General features: G+C 48.0%; 2 protein-coding genes across 3 annotated transcripts in view; one reads left to right on the forward strand and one right to left on the reverse strand.

Annotated features, from left to right (window-relative positions):
- Positions 1–6,795, forward strand: part of LOC139048730 (uncharacterized) — a 26,041-nt gene extending 19,246 nt beyond the window's left edge. Inside the window, exons 3-7 of one of the 2 annotated variants that reach the window (XM_070523267.1) lie at positions 25–124; positions 219–394; positions 511–836; positions 901–1,051; positions 3,723–6,795. In XM_070523267.1, the coding sequence (XP_070379368.1) occupies positions 622–836; positions 901–1,051; positions 3,723–3,776 (420 nt within the window). In that variant the 5' untranslated portion in view covers positions 25–124; positions 219–394; positions 511–621 and the 3' untranslated portion in view covers positions 3,777–6,795. The other variant, XR_011507882.1, reaches the window with a different exon arrangement.
- Positions 1–18,612, reverse strand: part of LOC135915218 (uncharacterized) — a 27,372-nt gene extending 8,760 nt beyond the window's left edge. Inside the window, exon 1 of the mRNA XM_070523266.1 lies at positions 18,553–18,612. The gene's annotated coding sequence lies outside the window, so the exon portion shown is untranslated. The remainder of the gene's footprint in view (positions 1–18,552) is intronic.
- Positions 18,613–18,928: the final 316 nt, after the last annotated feature.

Here is an 18,928-nt window from a genome sequence, read left to right on the forward strand (position 1 = left end):
GGTTGATAGTTTTATTTTTCGCAGGTCGACTAGCATATGCAATGGCCGAGGCAGACCCAGGCTGGGCACCATCACTTCATTTAGGACATGGAAAAAGTGTGGACTCTGAAGGTTTGGCATCCCGGTAAATGCCCTTACTTTTTCAGGTGCTAGGTAAATAAGTGTGCATGCTGAAGTTCGTTATGCCATCAGCAGGAATGGGCCACGTTTATTTTCAGATGCAGGAGAAAGCAAAGACGCTCAGAAAGAAGAGCCAGCCCCCTGAAAGAATGACAAGTGAGCCCAAACACAACAGTTGAAGATGACATAGTGATTACAGAAGACGCACTTTCATCTGCTGATGGTCAAGTACCAGAACAGCCATAGATTCCTGTCGAAGTCTGTAAAAAGAGAGGTACGTCCCAGAGAGCTCATCACCAGTAGTTATGTGGATTTAAGCAGTGGAAAGAAATGCATTTTGTCTAGAAGAAATTCCTGGTGCCAGGATCACACATATCTGCATCTTTTCAGGGAAGGCTGACTTCAGTCATGTGACCAAACTGACAATGGCTCACATCGAACAGTTGAAGGAAGAAAATAGGCACCTTCTCAGAGCTTGCAGATGAAAAACAGGAGCTCAGCATGCCCGTGTTGTCAGAAGACATTCTGAAAACAAGGGAGGATATGGTCCAGTTTTACACTGGGCTGCCCAACTTTGCCCTCCTGCTTGTGCTGTTTAACTTACTAAAGGAAGGCGCAACGCACACAAGCCGTAACTCTCTGACAGCATTTCAAGAAATGGTCATATTTCTGATGCGCCTGCGGCTCAACACTCCTCTACAAGATTTGGCCTACAGGTACTACCTTGTGCTTAGCTTTCGTTTGATGAAAGTTGCTAATAGGTGTAATTGTTATTTGCAGGTTTCACGTGTCGCAGTCCAGAGTGTCAAGGATTGTCAGCAAGTGGCTGGACGTGGCCTATGTTCCGCTCGCCCGAGCTGTCCAGTGGCCAGACCAGGAGACTCTCCGGGCAACTATGCCCATGACTTTTCGCAAATCATTCGGCGTGAAGGTAGCAGTTGTTATAGACTGTTTTGAGGTTTTCATTGAGCGGCCTTCATCTATGCTGGCCCAGTTGCACACATGGTCCAACTATAGAAGTCACAACACTGTGAAATATTTGATGGGCATTGCACCGCAAGGTGTAGTCACGTTTGTTTCCAAAGGCTGGTGTGGTCGGACAAGCGATAAGGTTATTGCAGAAAAGTGTGGCATTTTGAACAACCTCTTGACTGGGGATGTTGTTCTAGCCAACCGAGGCTTCACAATTGCCGACAGTGTTGGTAGCAGTGTGCCAAGTTAGCCATGCCTGCCTTCACTAAGGAAAAACAGCAACTTTCGCCAGTGGATGTGGAGAAGACTCGCAAAATAGCGAACGTGAGGATTCATGTAGAGAGGGTAATTGGGCTCGTACGAAATAAGTATAGAATCCTCAAGCACACACTGCCTGTGGAAGTGCACACTGGTGAAGAAAATGGACCAACAATGCTGGACAAGATGGTTTTTGTTTCTGCAGCATTATGCGACATGAACAGCTCAACCGTCCCATTTGGCTGAACTCACGCTCTTGTCGTGCATGCGCACATGCGCACATAATCTGAGGTAGTATGTTCTTGGACTTGTCTGACTTGTTCACAATTATGTACGAAGGAAGACGACACGGAATAACCACATGGGCGCAATGAAAATAAACATTTTATTCGTCGACACAGGAAAACTCTTGCCAGCAGATACTTGTTCCTGTGTCAAGAAATAAAACGTTCTGTTGTTAGTCCGCCTTTCTGGTTGCCCCCTGTCGTCTTCTTTCGTCCGTCGTTTTATTTCGCGGCTTCGTTGCAAACATGAAATTATCAACTCGCCCACCAGTACGTGCTGAGTTTGTCTCAGACGTCAAGTGCATATCTTCCTGGAGTTAGCTAGGATGGAATGGAGCATTCTTGAACTCTGCATGGATCTTGATTCAATTTCTGTTTTTTGTCCGTTGAACGTAGAAACTAGGAATTTGTTGTGACTTAGCTATGTGTCAATGTTTGTTTCAAAGAAACTGGCTGTGGCTTAGCTAAGGTTAAGCCCAGGATGCGAAGCATACTAGCCTTTATTTTAACGCGACAGCGTTAAGGAGCTCGTGTCGCAGAAAAGCCGGTGTCGTCGGCGTCGGCTCAGGCGTGCGGCGCTTGCTCAGGCCACATTTCGTTGTCGCGCCGAACGCTGCGTTGCTCGACGTTCACCGCGTCCGATGTGGGGCGCGTAGTCAACGTGAAGGTAAAAGATCGCTCATGTTTGCTCATCGATCCAAAGAACCGAGAGGTTCACTTAAAGCTACACTGGTTGCTGCATGGCGTGACCGACGAAGACATTCATGTGGCCCTGACACCCTGCGGGAAAGTGTTGGAGGTGACGCGGGAGAAGTGGCGTGTGCAAGGCGTCACTGAAAAGGGCTCGACGACTCGCTCAGTTGGACTGCAATTGCATGGCGACGTCAAAGTCCACGACATTCCACACCAGCTCAAGATAGCGGAGAGCTGACTCTCGTCGTTGTTCCAGGCCGCGCTCCGCTCTGTCTGCGCCGCAAGAGCACCGGGCACATACGTCGGGACTGCAAAGTACCTCGCTGCAGTCGTTGTCGCCGCTTCGGCCATGAGGACGCGGATTGCCCAAAGACGTACGCCAGCGTGACCGGATCAGTCCAGGCAAACGATGCATTGGACCACATTATGGATGAGGCAGACTCCGACGAAACAGCAGGAGTGAGCCGAAACCCGACTACTCAAGAGGGTGCCCCGAACACTCCACAGGACGCCCTCCTTGAAGCTCCAGGGAAGCCCGAAGCCAGGCTTCTGCATGAAGTCGTGGAGGACCGGAGTAGGAAAGCTGCTCCAAGTAGTACCGGCCACACTTTTTCCGGCGGAGCTGTAGACTACTCCCGAGGCAGTGCCGATGACAGGCATCGATAGCGACAGTGGCAGTGCGACCGCAAAGCGGCCCCACGAAGCAGGCGAAAAGGAGAAGGGGCCCAGCGCCCTCGCAACGGACGAGCCGCCTGCGAAAACGACTCCCGTGCGGCGTCTTTCCCATCGGCTTCGGCCGAACACTTCGACGGAGCGCAAGACGGCGGAAACGCCGCCTTTGCCTCCCTGAGTACTGCACCGTGACAAGGCACCCAGGAAAAAAGCGCAGTAGTGAGGTGAGCGTCATTCCCCCGGGTTCTCACCGCCTCGCAATGATGTTTATGGATAGGTCATTTCGTGTGGCCACTTTAAACGTACGTGGGCTTGCCTCAAGGAGGAAGCAAAGTCAACTCTATCGACTAGTTAGCGAACATGACCTGGACATTCTAGCAGTACAGGAGACGAAAGTTGAGGGCGACGACGAAACCGGGGGCATGGTGCGTCAATTCTTAGCTCGATACTGTGTTTTAGTGAGCCATGCTGTGGGAACTTCTTCCGGGTGCGCTTTGTTCATCCGACATAGTCTTGGAGCAAAAGTAGAAGCTGTGACGTCATGCCCGTCAGGTAGGCTTATTGTCTGCGATTTTTTATTATTGTCATTGGAATGGCGTGTTATTTGTTTGTACGCGCCGACTGTCGCTGAGGAAAGACGCAGATTTTTCGATCAGCTAAAACAGTAGACCCAGTGTAATAGGCTCCTCATTATTGACGGCGATTTTAACTGTGTTCTTTCAGCCCGTGATAAAACTAGCACCCGACCGTACAAGGATGCAAGCACCATTGCCCTAAGCGATATGATAAGGGACGATGGTTTGGAAGACGTGGCTGAGTGTCTCGGTGGTGGGAGGACTACGCACTACACCCACTTTCAGGCAGCCAGCCACGCCCGTCTTGACTGAGTATGTGAGCCTTGATTTGATACCCCTTAGTAAGGAGTACCACGTGAGCTCACTTCCATTCAGTGATCACTGTTTGGTCAGCTTTTCAGTAGCAAGCACGAAAAAAAAGAAAAAGGGCTTCGAGTGGCAACTATGGAAATTTAATTCGAAATTACTAAGCGACGAAATGTTTACAGCGGATGTAACGAAGTAAGTTGAAGAAATGAATGCTGTTGATAACACGACATCTGATGAAAAATGGGAGAACTTCAAGCAGGCGGTTAAAATCAAGGCTTTAGAGCGTGCGAGCACTATATGCAGAGAAAAGGGAGCAGAAGAAAAACAGATGCGCAGGAATTTAGAAAAATTGATCAGTGAGGAATGTAGGATAACCGGCATGTTCATGGACGATATTCGCGCACTGAAACATAAAATAGAACAGTTCGATATCGAAAGATACCGCGGTGCTTTGGTGCGGGCAAGGGCTGAAAAGCTGATAATGGGAGAAATACCGTCGAAAAGAGCGTTAGGCTCAGAAAAGTGGCATGCGCGCCGCAATCAGATAGCGGAAATCAAATATTGCGGAAAAGTTAGCGACGCAGCAGAAGATATCGAGCGTGCTTTTTTCGAGCACTACAGTGGTTTATTCACTTACTGCGCAGTCGACATTGATCATTTTAAAAAGGACTTTTTGTTGTTGATGCCAAGGCTAGATGAAAGTACGAAAGAAACATTGGAGGAACCAATTTCGGAAGAGGAAGTGAAAAGTGCTATTGAAAGTATGCATCCGGGGAAGTCCCCTGGCCCTGATGGTCTAAGCTCAGCCTTTTATAAATATTTCTAAGGTGCGATCTCACCAGCCTTAGCGGATGTATATAACGAAGCATTCCAGCTGAAAGTACTACCCCCGTCCTTCTCATCTTCCCACTCTATTCTTATACCCAAGTCAGAAGATCCCGTTGCATTGCGAAGAGTAACTTCTTACCGCCCAATTCGTCTCACTAACGGAGACTATAAGATAATAATGAAAATCTTAGCAAAGAGGTTGCAGACTGTCATTGCGAAGCTTGTGGGGCCGCATCAAACATGTGGCATTAAAGGCCGAACTATCTCCTCAAATATACACGTAGCACGCAGTATCCTCGAATGTTGCGATGCCATGGGTGCACGAGTGGCAATGTTCCAAATTTATCTCGAGAAAGCATTTGACCGGGTGCCTCATGACATTCTTTTGTGCATTCTACATTATGTGAATTTGGGTAGAATAATTAGAGAGGGGGTTGCCATGGCGTACCGGGACTGCTCGACGCGGCTCATTGTCAACAAGGTGTTGGGAGCGCGATTCCAAGTTAAGCGGTCGGTGCGTCAGGGCTGCCCTCTCTCGCCGCTGTTGTTTTGCTTGTATATAGAGTCATTTTGTTTGAGTGTCATGGAGAATGACTGTGTCCGCGGGTTTAAACTGCACGAGGTTCAAGTCCGCCTGTTAGCTTATGCAGACGATATTGCTGTGTTCTGCACTGATTTGGACAGTATAACACAGGCTGTCAAATGTGTTAAATGTTTTTGTGCTGTGAGCGGCAGCGCGGTAAACTGGGGTAAGTGCCTGTGATTCTGGCACGGGGATTGGCGGGCGACCCCAGACACTTTTGCCAACATGAGTTTCGTTACGACTCCGGTGAAATACTTGGGTGTTCCCCTTCAGTGCTACAAAGACAGTGAGTCGTACTGGAGGAGTGAAGTGGATAAGCTGCGGGACACAGTAAACAAATGGAATGACTGGAATTGGTCTACGTTTTCGAGAGCCACAATTTGCAACATATTTTTAGTGAGCAAACTTTGGTACATCCTCCAAGTCTTGCATTGCTCAAGGGTAAACATCCAAAAAATTCACCGGGTGTTCGCACTGTTTGTGTGGGCATTGTCTTGGGAGAGATCAAGTCGCACCAATTTGTTTCTTCGAGTTCGAAATGGAGGACTTTGATTGTCACATTTGTTTTTGAGACAGGTAGTCAATCGTTTTTTTTTCCTTCAGGGACGCAAAAAAACCGTTTTTATACACTGTCTGCCAAGTTCGCCTGGGCAAACACTTGCCCGAAATGGTTGTCTCAGCGGGCAGTTTGCCAGGAGGTGTTTATGGTTTTCTACGTGAAGTTGTGGCTTCATGCAGGTTTTTGTCAGCGCGTTTTTCACTTCGATATTTGCGTGACGTTAACCGGAAAAAACTGTACAGGGACCTGTGTGATGTTGTTCTTCCCGTGCCTTTATATCGGTCTCTCTACGGAGCTAGCCATGGGCACAATGTTCTGAAGCGCGTTAAGGCGATGCTAGTACCGTCAGGCGCTAAGACGTTCTTTTTTGAATTGCACTCCGGAACGCTGACTGTCAAACCGTGGCTGACTGAAAGAGGTTTCTTTGTTCCTTGGGGCACTCATTGTGCAATTTGCAGGCAGGAGGAGACAATTGAACATGTTTTTCTGTATTGTTGGGATGCCGTTGTGCTCTGGGATGTGCTCCAGCGCACAATCAAAAAGTATTTCCCCCTGGATGCGTATGGGATTCGCTACTTGCCAATAGAAAGTGATGATGGTACCCAATTCGATGTGATCATGCTTATGGCCCTGCATAGCATTTGGAAATGTAGAATTGCGGTAAGGCATGCCGATCTCGATGCAAGAGCGGCTCGCCAGTATTTCAAAGAAAGCATACGGAACTTTGTAGAGCAACAAAAGTTGCTGGAGTGCATCCCAGAGTGGTTGCCACGAGTGGAATTATTATTGGCGATAAGGGAATTTTAGCACAAGCGCAGCCGCACAAGTTCTGCGGTCGTTTTCAACATATTGTGAGTGTGCCTTTTGATTATTTGTGAATGTGTAATTTTTATCCGGGCCAACGACCGGCAATAAAGAAAAATAAAAAAAACTCGTGGCTCAGTGGTAACGTCTCCGTCTCACACTCCGGAGACCCTGGTCCAATTCCCACCCATTCCATCTTTTCTGAGGGCGAGGTATCACGCGCCGGCGCAGCGCCCCTAGCGGGAGGAGCGGGAGTCAGGTGGTGGCTGCGGCCGCGCGCGACCGCGCGAGTTGGGGCCCAGCTTTTCCTGCGGCTGTGGTGACTTCACGTCACGTGGTTGCGCTCAAGGTCAATGGTGGCTGCCTGGCCGCGCCCAAGGGCTGAACTGAGCGATTGCAATATGCAACGCATAAAAGGCGCTGGAACTGCGAGCGTAAAGAGCCGGCATTCACCTCAACAAATCCTGCGACGAAGTACGTCTGTCAACTCCAAATCCTTTGTATGGACTAATGTAAACACGCATATACAAACACACATGAACGTACAAATAGGGGGTAGGACCGCCTTCGATTCCCCAAAATAAAATACTCCTGTGGCTCGAACAGCTCCAAAGTTTGCTCGCAAACGCGCAGTACGTTGCCACAAAAGGCGGTGCAATGATTTTCAGCATGCATATGAAGTTGTCTTATCATTGTCAGAAAGCAAGAAATGTTTTCAAGAGTGTTTAAAACTTCACACACGTAAGCTGGACACTTAGCGCATTTTGGCTGCCGAAACCAGCCGATTAATGACCGTCGCCAAGAGAGCTATCGTGCCTGCAGTTATGTCAGTGACCATTAACGGAGCGTCATTTATCACTAACCATCGTTCACAACAGCTGCATATTTTCGATACATGCGGTGCAGACACAGATTTAACCGCATTTCAAATGTTCACATGCGCACATTTTAAGCAAAGCTTACTTTTACGATTCATTCATACCGCAGACTAATCAGCTATATAGTAGCAGCAAATCTACAAGTAGAAAAAGATTCAAGATGCAAGAGCTTCTAGATCAAATTTATTTCCTACAAGGGAATGCATGAACGGCTGCTGGCAGCAGGCCAAGTGTGCTGGTTCTTGGAACCTTGGGGGCAGAATCCAAAGAAAATGGAAAGGCAACAAGCTTATTAAGAGTAACAACAGGTTATTTTTATTGCACTAATCACATCAAGATGTCAAACTTGCAGAGTAATTATTCACACAATGCAGACTGTAATCTGACAACACATTTTTGGCATCGTACTGGCACAATACAAGTGCCAGTACGATGTGTTTCGTATCACTTCACCAAGGTCCTCGACTTCACATCGTCGAATACCGTACCTGATATCCGCAGCTGCTGCTCTCAACGCACGATCGACGGTCCGCTGATTGCAATGGCGATGGCACTGACGGAAACGACGAGTTCGCATGAGTCGGCGATGCGCCCGTAAAGTTGGCTTCGCAGCGGCGCGGATCATTTGACGTCATTTTTCGCGCTCGGCCAATAGCTGTGCGAGCGGCGCCGGAAAAGGTATGCGCAACTCTGCTCCCTGCGGGAGCATATACAGGAACACTATTTCGCGGTAGTGTTCCTGTATATGCTCCCGCAGGGGGCATATACAAGAACAATATTTTGTGGAGGAGAGAAAAAGGAGAGGGCCCGGAACTGACTTTACGGGACAACGTGGCAGGCATCTAGTAAAGGAGGCATCATGAGGCATTGGCTAGACCAACGCCTTCTTTAAAAAGATGCCTGCCGCGTGCGCCGAATACCTGCTGCCCTTACCTTTCCCCTTTTCCTCCTTTTTACTCGAGGCGGTAGCTAGCGATCGTTGCGGTGGTCGCTTGCAACACATGCGCGCATGCGCACATCACTGCATGGCAGCGCGGCCGCCGCTACCGCCGTGACACCACACCGCCCCAGTCCCTTTGGCGGAGGTAGGGACGTAAGTGGCGCCATCTCTTGAATACTGACCGCAACTCAAGGCGCGACAACTACAATGGGTAAGCGAGCGACGCCGCAGGCATCTTTCTAGAGGAGGCGTTGCCTGGACGCATAGAGTTTTCACCAGATTACCTAGAAGGAAATCTGGCGCTGCTGCGCTGTGGTATGCATGGGAATGCCGGTATATTGTAACTTTGGATTGGCATCGTTCTCGGAGAGACAGGACACCTTGAAGACGCGCTTGGCAAGCACCGTTCCGTCTGTCACAATGATTTATTTTCCACTTAAACAGCAGGTAAAAAGCTGTTTTGGTTTTGTTATTACACAAAAATATGTTTTGTTTAACTATAAGAACTTTTTATTGCGTGTAGGATTATACGTTACATGAAACGTATTAGCGGGCCGCTCAAGTTGGAGGACAGACAAGGTTCGCGCTCGCTTTGAAATAGTTTGTCGTCTGTTCTCGCTTTTCTTCGCTTGGTCATGCATTGTAGATGAGTAAAGATGTAATATGAGTGAGTGGAAACATTTTATGAAGATTTTACTTTGAGAACGCGTTATTTGTGTAGCCATATCCACGTTTTAGACGAAGCCTCTTACAACACCAGCCAACACGAGCCTCGCAGACACACATACCGTCATTCCCATGACGGCACTGTGCCCCCTTAAGAAACTCCCATAGACGGTGGCGCCAGATTTCCCTCCAGGTTTTATAGTGAGAAACTCTATGGCTAGACACCTCCAGGACCGCCCCGTAAGACGTCCTCGCCAGTCTGGGAAAGTGGCTTGTCGTCAACTTTCCTATCCTTCATGCCCCCAGGCATTGCCCTGAGGTTCATGCGCCTACCCGTTGGTGTCTTCGCAGGCGATCCCTCGATGCTTCGTGCGCCGATATTTTCTCCTTGGCTCGTGGCGTCTTCCAGGGGTCTAGCTGCTGTGCTGACGCCAATACTCCCTTAGACGCCGCTGGCGTTCGGTGACGCGCCGACAGCGTCCAGGTCCGCACTTTCACTACGAGGAACGGTTTTCGCGGCCCCCCATTTAGACACTTCGGGTGTGGAAGCTTCAGCTACTTGAGAACTTACATATTTTGCCTCTGATCGATCTTGCTGGAGTTGTGGCATCGCAATGTGGCCCGGTTGTGGTCACATCCCCGCTACCTTTCGCTGCGTCCTATGCCTCGGTTACGTGACGTCCGTAATGTGCACCGTTGAATCCTAATCACTGGCTGTTCCGGTTGCTGCGACGTAGGAACGAATGCAATCGGTGTCGACATGGCCGAAAGGCCGGCAGTGTGAGCAACGTGACCACGTGCACTCGCGACGTACATGTCCCGAACCATGGCAGCACAAGCACTGCATAGGCCGGCCTGGTGCAACCAACAGCGCTAGTTCACCGGCGACGCAAATCTGGTGTGGAAGGTCGTTAACCTTCAGGAGCACAGCCCGGGTTGTCGAAGCTTTCTCCTTCACTCCCTCCACACGCCACCACTCCCGAGTAACCTCGGTCACTTTGCCAAACGCCGCGAACGCCGTACGCACATCGTCGTCTGCCATGCCGTGTAGCAACCAATGAAGCCGCCGCCTCACCTGCTGCTCGTGCGGGTCGATGACGAGACAGCGTCGTCCCTTGACCGGAAGTTCTTTTAATCCAGCTAACCGCTTCGTAGCCTCCGGGATGGTTATTGTCACGGCCCACGCGTGGTTGGTCTGGTATAGGCACCCAAGCACAACGTCAGGAAGCAGCCGTTCCTCTTGCAAAGCGTGCCGGAAATCTTCGACCCTGAAGGGCCGCGCTCGAACATCTCCGCGCAAGAACACTATGTTCAAAATGACACACCCTGTTGGTAAATGCGGTGAAGTAATCTCAAAATCCTTGTCGGCTTCATCTACAATCATGTTACCGCGTCCCGGGAGGGCCGGTGAGACTGCTCGTGAGGAGCCCGACATTCCGCGTCCGCTCACCTTGGTGGCTGAAGAGGAAGTACTACGCCACGGACGCATGCATCGACCGGTGATGTGAAACGCCGTTATGAATTCCTCGCTTGCTTGCCTGTACCTTGAGACGCTTGGCGCGTTTCGATTTGGCCCCCTCGACAAGCTCAACCGTTTCATGTAGTAGCGATTGTGTGTGTTCGCAGAGTTTTCTGCACTTTAAAGAGTATAGATTGCTCTGAAATTTACGACAATGTAGGCAATAAAGCATAATAAACAAAGTCGCAAGAGCCTCTGAATCCAAAAGCACAAACATCGGACAAATCTATGTACTGCCCATCATTCCCATGGTGCGTCACCGACTGCAGAGCCAGAGTTCCCTCTAGTGTATTGTATGAAACTCTGTGGTGGTCACCAAGCCGAAGGCGTGGATACTGGCGGTGGCACCGGGCATTAGGTGGCGGCATGGTAGGCTCGTTAGCATGGATGTGGTCGGCGGCGCGCATTGAAATGTGCACGCGGATAACAATGGGGCCCATTTAGGCTGATTGTTTGTTACTAAAACAAGTAGACTTCAGTGAAACGATAACATGCGATGCCATATTCTTCCGTGAAATATACGGAACATTCCTACTATATATTTATTTATTTATTTATTTATTTGCTTATTTATTTATTCACTTACTTATATATTTATTCATTCAGTTACTTCATAGACTTCCGAACGATAATTGCGTGAATAGAGAATACAGGCAAATAGCAGCAATAAGGGGTACAAAGAAATTATACATTGTCAGCGGGTAAAGATGAAAGAACAGATATCTAACACAAATCACGCAATAAAAGAAACAAAAAAGCTATATTAAATATCAAAAACGGAGAAAGAAATTATACAAATGCTAGCCGGTAAAGATGAGACAACCCTCTAAAAAATTCGGATATTGCAATGAGCGAAGCAAGAATGACTGTATGCATCACTGCTAGAGATAACTTAGGTGCGAAGTAGCGTTAGTTCTGATGAATTATGGAAACAAAAACTGGCTGTGGCTTAGCTAAGAGGTTAAGCCGAGGATTCGAAGCATACTAGCCTTTATTTTAACGCGACAGCGTTAAGGAGCTCGTGTCGCAGAAAAGCCGGTGTCGTCGGCGTCGGCTCAGGCGTGCGGCGCTTGCTCAGGCACACATTTCGTTGTCGCGCCGAACGCTGCGTTGCTCGACGCTCCCCGCGTCCGATGGGGGGCGCGTAGTCGCTGCGCCGTAGCAAAGCCACCTAGAAACAGTCTCTGTAGCACGCCACAACCTTCGCTTCTCATTCCAACGAGCAGCTCTGTCTCCAGGAGGCATCTCACCTCGTGAGTGTCTAGCAGAGGCAAGCGCAGCTGCTTATATACCGCCGCGACGCCGCGAGCGGCGGCGCGAGTTGGAGCCCCGTTTCTCCTCTGTCGTGACGTCACGGTGTCACGTGGTCAGCCTTGAAGGCGACTAAAGTGTACTAGACCGTTGGCTAGTGAGCTGACTCTCCGGTGGCGGCGTGCGCTCCCGCGTCGCCGGAAATGTGAACATTTTTATGTTTTCCCGGGGACCCGCGCGGAGGCGCTGTCGTCGTCGTCAATGTAAACCTCCGCTGCCTCCGCCGCTGCCTTCCTGGCTTTGCGCGCCGCTGCCTCCGCTGTGCTTTCTTTCATGTGTTCCGAAATTTACATTACCAATTCTAATGTTTATAAGAAATCATCGTAGGGAAGTATATCGTGCGTCGCTATTGCGTGTGAAATGGCACCACGCCGTTTGAACCACTGTTTTGCGCCCGGCTGTAAAACGGGCTATGTACATGTAAAAGGTGCCCCAAAGCCGTCGTTATTCAGCGTGCCCAAGGATGAAGCACTTCGAAGACTGTGGGAAAAAAACCTCCATCGAGCGGACAAGCCTCTCGAAGACACAAGTGCCGTGTGCGAACTACATTTTGAGTCGCGCTACGTAATTCGCGACTATGTACACATCATTGGTGGCAAGGAAGTGCGGATCCCACGTGGTAAGCCACTGCTTAGCAGTGATGCTGTGCCAACCATTCTTCCAAACCTACCCGCGTATTTGACGAAAAAAGCTGTGAAAGAGAGGCCTGCTCGTAAAAGGAAGTCAGAGAGTTGCGCGTCTCCGGCGAAGCGTAGACCGTGCTCGAACAGTAACACGACGGTGTCCTACACAAGCGCTGCAACGATTGCTGAGCAAGGCGCGGCCTCCTCGACGGAAGCAGGCGTGGAGCCGGACGTCGATGCAGAATTTTCATGCCCACTGGGTCAGCACGAACCCATGCTGTTATTTGACAGTCTTCAGGTACCGTCGGAGCAGTGGACCAAGCACAGGTTTCCTGGACACGACGGTGTCGTGTACTGCACGTCTGTGTTGACATCAAGAAATGAGGTGTGCTCAGAAAAAGTGGTAATGTTCTTTCAGTCACAGACGCACAGTTACTACAAAGTGTTTGTGAGAGGAATTCTGCTAAAAGAAAGCACATTGCAAACAAGCGGGGAAGCAGAAGATGTGCTGAGAGCAACTGATTCCATGAGTGTTTGCACTGGAGTAATGCGACTTGAAGATTATGAAGAAAGGTGTTTTACGAAGAACCTTAAATCCCACGTAGTGACCCTCGAGCAAATGTACTTCAGCAGCAATTGCCTGGGTCAGGTCGCTGAAAGAGGTAATTATGCTGTCCATTTTGCCTAATTTGCAACTCATTTTATGTTGCGTTCATTGATTTTTTGGCTCCGTGGGAACTCAATTCAATGCACTTTTCTTGCAGGTACGCAGTGTGTGTCTTGCCGCTACTTGAAACGAGCACTGCAGATCAGACGAGCGAGGGTCAAAAGAACTGATAAAAAGAGCGGCCGATCTGTTGTGCTTAAACTGCGAGCTGCAGCGAGAAGAAACAAGAGGCTAGTTGTTCGCCTAGGAGATGTGAAAAATGAACTTGCTAAAATGAGAGGGGAAAATGCTGCCATTCAAGCAGAAGCATTAGAAGCACAGATCTCAAAACTGCCCCCCAGACAGCAGGAAGCTGTTCGACAGTGCTTCGCAGCTTCAAAAGTGAAACCTAATGGTCTACGCTACACGAAAATGTGGGTCCTGGACTGCATAATAATGAAGATGAAAAGTCCTCGTCTGTATGAGCATCTTCGCCGTAATAGCATTCTTTCCCTACCGTGCAAATCAACCCTCAAGCGCTATGTATCTGCATATCGCACTGTGTTTGGCTTCAGCGACAAAGTTCTGAGGCAGCTAAAAGTGAAGTCAGCTGAGCTTGATGCCTGGAAAAAACATGGTGGGTTAGTTATAGACGAGCTAAAGCTGTCGGAACACTTTGCAGTTAAAACGTCTGGGGTTATTGAGGGTTTTGTAGACCTAGGCCCTTTCACAGCAGCCAAAGACAAAGGTGTCCCATGTGACCATGGCACGGTTATACTATTTGTTCCCTTTCAGGGAAAATGGAGCCAGGTAATTGGCTATTTTGCCACACATGGCAACATGAAGGGGGACATTCTTGCCAAAGTTGTTATTGAGGCAACCGTATTGGCCGAAAAGAGTGGCCTTTTTGTTGATTTCATTACATGCGACGGCGCAAGCTGGAATAGAAGGATGTGGAGGATACTTGGGATACAAGCATCAGCTGAGTCTACCACCTGCAAAATTCAGCACCCCAGCGATGCATCACGAAACCTCTTTTTTATATCCGACTTCCCTCATCTTATCAAATGTCTACGCAACTCATTGTTGAAATCTGGATTCAACACTCCAGCTGGCCATGTAAGGCTCTTCTTCATCTTATTGAGGATTTTGTTGTGCTATTACTCACTCTTGAAGCTTAACAGGGTCCTCTCCAATTTCTTTTTAGGTGGATATGCAACACGTAAAGGAAGCCTACAAAATGGATTCCTGCAATGTTACCCTCAAGGTTATGCCAGGGATAACACGATGTCATATTGAGCCAAACGCATTTGAAAAGATGAGAGTCAGTTATGCGTTCCAGCTTTTCGGCACTAAAGTGCTCCAAGCTTTTCACCTGTATAAGGACACGTTAGAAGCCACTCTTGGAAGAATGGATGCAACTCGGGAATTCTTCAGGTGAAATGCCTATTTTCTCTTCTGCTACTTAATTTTAAAAGTAATGAAACCTTTGCATTATGGTTTTGTTAGCTGGAAATGATGTTTAAGTCTAACTTGGTGCAAGCAACATCTGAAGAGCTTTTCTGTGTATTTCAGCAAAATCCACCAGCTGATATCTGTGATGACCTCACGGTTCCCTGCGGAAGCCCTCCGGCCAGATTCTCGAGCAACAGCTGTGCTGCAGGATTTTTTATCCTATCTTAAAGCATGGGAGGAGCATGTAAAAGGGACAGGTGGCTTTGTGAGTGAGTCTACGGCAACAGGTCTGCGTGTAACCATTTCAAGCACATAGGCTTGCTAGATTACCTTACAAGAAAAGTAGGTTTTAAGTACCTAATGACCTCCAAAACTAGTCAAGACCCTCTTGAAAACCTTTTTGGGATCGTTCGACAGTCTTCTGGCAGTAATGACCACCCAACACCAAGTCAATTTCTAGTTATCATTAACTGCTTGTCATTTTATGGGCTAGTAAAATGTGCCAGTCAAGGTAACTGTCAGCAGGACGAACTGGGCTCCCTCCTGGAAGTTGACAGCCTGCCAGACACTGCGCAGAATGCAGCAGACTTTCATCTGCCAATGAGTGCTGCTAAGAGCATGCACACAGCTCCATCCTCCCAAGACCATAACCAGCACATTGCCAGCAGTGACTCAAGAATAATTTTTCACATCGCTGGCTATGTTGCAAGAAAATGCGTTTTAAAAACCAATTGCCAAGACTGTCTGACCCTTCTCACTATGCCTGCCCCAGATGAAACTTTCCAGCTTGCGAGGCTGACAAAGTTTCGTGACAATGGAGGGCTCCTCTATCCAACTGGTCGCTTATTTGGTTTCATAAAGAAGCTTGAGGACTTGTTCACAGGCTGCTTCTCCCATGGACAGCTGCACTCTGACAGCATTTTAGATATGCTGACAGTTGTCAAAGCCAGACTTGGCCAAGAGGTTGGTTGTTCCAGTCATGCTTCCACCCTTTCTCCAAAAATAATCAAATTCTATGTCACTACACGACTTCACTTCTATGTTAAAAGTATAAATACTGACAAGTCGGGGAAGCGCCAAAGGGCAAAACACTTGAAGTTGAGCCGCAGCTCTTGAAATGTGCATGCTGTCTGCATTGTCTACTTGTTGCATTGTGCTTGTCAAGATAATAAACTTTTGTTAAAGTTGTTCAACCAACATTTTGTTTGCATTTTTTTTCTCTTTTTCTTTCATAAAATATTTCCTTAAAAATAAGTGTGGCTATACCAACATCACTCTCTGGAAAGGCAGATATAGGAAATTATGCAGTATGTTAGTGTCGGGAGAATTAAATGCGTTTTATGTTGGAATAATGTAGAGCAACGACTGATGTATAGGCGCATGTTTTCTGGCACATATGTGACAAGCTACAGCATGGAAGGTGTTTTAAACGGTTTACCTTTTGTTTCAACATTCATGTGCGATTAAAACTTCATATCTATGCTGCTTAACATTTCATTGATGTACCTCTATTTTTCTTCCACAATATGCTCAGCCAGAGTCAAATAGGTGGGTATACAGGAAAGGCATCGTTCCAAAGGTGCCTGAATTGCTGTAAGGACTGCAAATAGGGTAACGCCGAAAACGAATTTCTGCACGCGCGCAACTCTATAACACCGCGACATATGGATCACTTACGTTCTAATCAAAGACAGCAGTAAAACTGCTGTCTTTGACAAGAATGTAAGTGATTCATTTGTTATGTCACGCTATTATTGAGTAAATATACCCAAACTTGCTGTCAATGGAGAGGAACCCCACAGCCTTTTACTAGGCGCAAGACGCGAGTTTTCGATACGAGTGCAAGCTCAGCAAAGCCAGCGTTACAAAAATGGTGATTAAAGAAACTTTTCCCTCATGAAAAGAAAGACGAAGTACTACTGACAAACAAGCATACTGTCCAAGCTCTTTATTTATATGAGAAACGAGCATTCAAGAAATTAGACCGTTTCTACAGCGGCGACCACGTACCTTTCGCATGGCCAAAGCGCGGCCGCTTACGTTGAATACAGTGGTGGCGCCATCTAGCAGGCGAGACGTAAACCGCGACAGCGGATGGAGCTCAGTCAGCCCACTACCCAATATTCTAGTACACTTTAAGGCGACGCCGCGAGCGACGGCGCGAGTTGGAGCCCCGTTTCTCCTCTGTCGTGACGTGATGGTGTCACGTGGTATTGAAGGCGACACCACCGCGCCTGAGGAGCTGGGTTGAGCTCTAGTAATATGCTTCGCATAATATGTGTAAGCCTGAGCTGCAAAATACAGGTTCAAGAGTGTCAACTATTTCGTTTGCCAAGTTATTCCAGTTCTGAATGACAGGTGGCAACGCTGTTGAATTGAAAGCATTGGTTCGGCCAAACACACGCTGGAAACTGATACGATTATGCAGACATCGAGATGCGCGAGATGGACGTAAGGTAGACGGCCACGTCCTATGAAGTGTATTGTGAAACGGGCAAGGCAATGCTGTGGTTCTTCGTTATTCAAGAGATGAGAGAGTAAATATGACTTAATGCTAGTCACGATATAGTCGTGCTAACAATCCCTGACACTGAAGTGGCCGGCGCGGTTTTCAACTCGAGAGTCGCGATTAAGAAAGCTTTATGAGGGGATCAGACAAGGGCCGCAAATTCATGTTGACGCCTTATGAATGACTGATAGGCAGGCTATCGGGTGAGGGAGGGAGAACCACGAAGGTTACGTTTAAGATAACCGAGCATAGGTGAAGCTTCAGCAGCTAATTTTCGATGAGCGCCGACCATGACAGGTTAAATGTAAGGAAAGTGCCGAGTTACTACTATGAGTTGGAGCACGTAACAGGGCTCTCGAAGGAATGACGTCGTTTAGGATGGTACATCGTTAATAAAAATGAATATAGCAAAGTAAATTAACGGATTTTACGTGTCGAAACCACGATCTGATTACGAGGCGCGCCGTAGTGAGGGATTGCGGAATATATAGGCCCACATGGGGTTCGTTAACCTTCCCCTAAATCTAAGCACACTGGTGGTTTCACAGTTCGCCCCCAACGAAATGCGGCCGCCGTGGCCGACATTTGATCCCGCGACCTCGTGCTCAGTAGCCGAGCACCTTAGCCATTAAGCAAACATGCATGGTGGGTGTCAGAAAAGTAATGGTGCGAGTACGCTTCCTTATCGTACACAAGAGCTTACATCGCTAATACTGGAAATGTAGTGATTGACAACAATCAAGTGCTTAGAGAATAACAAAAAATTTTTTTTATTAGAGATACTGCTAGGGAGTCAATGTTTAGGCAAGAAAGTTGAGCTATGAGGCCTAAATATGCACCAGCACTGGTTTTATCCCTTTTCTTTCTTTTTTTCTTTTCGGAGGGGGGGGGGGCGCATTTACTAAACACATTGGAAAGAATATTTCACTACAAGCCGTTCTGATGAAACGGGAGACGCATTTCGGCCATGAGAGAATTCGTAACAGAGCAAGGCCATCAATCTGCAAAAAGTAAACACGGCCGTGCGGTTGCTTATAATGAACATACCCGCTGCGGCAGTGCAGTAGCTATGACGCTGTGCTGTTGAACTCAATGTCGAGACGGCCGCATTCCGATGTAGCAGAATGCAAAGGCACTCGTTTACGTTGAGTTAGGTGCGCAATAAAAAATACACGTGGTCGGCACGCTTCATAATCATGTGGTGGGTGGGCATCAATTTCGTAGAGAAGATAACAATAAACAGATGGGCGAACTAATGACTAACAGATTTTAGCGAGAGAAAGCTCACTAGAAACAGGTTTAATTTCGCGAGGCGTTGCGAGAGCTGCCCTGAGCTCGCTGAACTCACCGGTAGCAGCCGGGGTGACGAGCCGCGCTTGTCCACAGCTCTGCTCACTTCGTCATTGTCAATATCACCAGAGGTGATGACGGTGATACTGGTGCCGCTCGAAAACTCGACAACATTGACGAAAAAGCTCCATTGCAATGTAAGGTCCGCTTCTGAGCAAATTTATTTTAATTTACCAGATATTGAAAGAGTTACCCTCTTTTACAAATGGTTACAAAATCGGAAAGAAGAGGAAATTGATGAGTTGTGTCATTCTCCGTGTCATTTTCTTTTGTTTGAGGCAGGTTGTGGAATCTGCCAAATTTCGTTCGGTTATTTGTTCCAAGTTCAATTCAGCGCCGTGAGATGCCTCTGAAATTTAGTGAACATATGACCT

Source organism: Dermacentor albipictus, chromosome 8 (genome assembly GCF_038994185.2).
Source record: "Dermacentor albipictus isolate Rhodes 1998 colony chromosome 8, USDA_Dalb.pri_finalv2, whole genome shotgun sequence".
In the NCBI taxonomy this organism is placed as follows: domain Eukaryota; kingdom Metazoa; phylum Arthropoda; class Arachnida; order Ixodida; family Ixodidae; genus Dermacentor; species Dermacentor albipictus.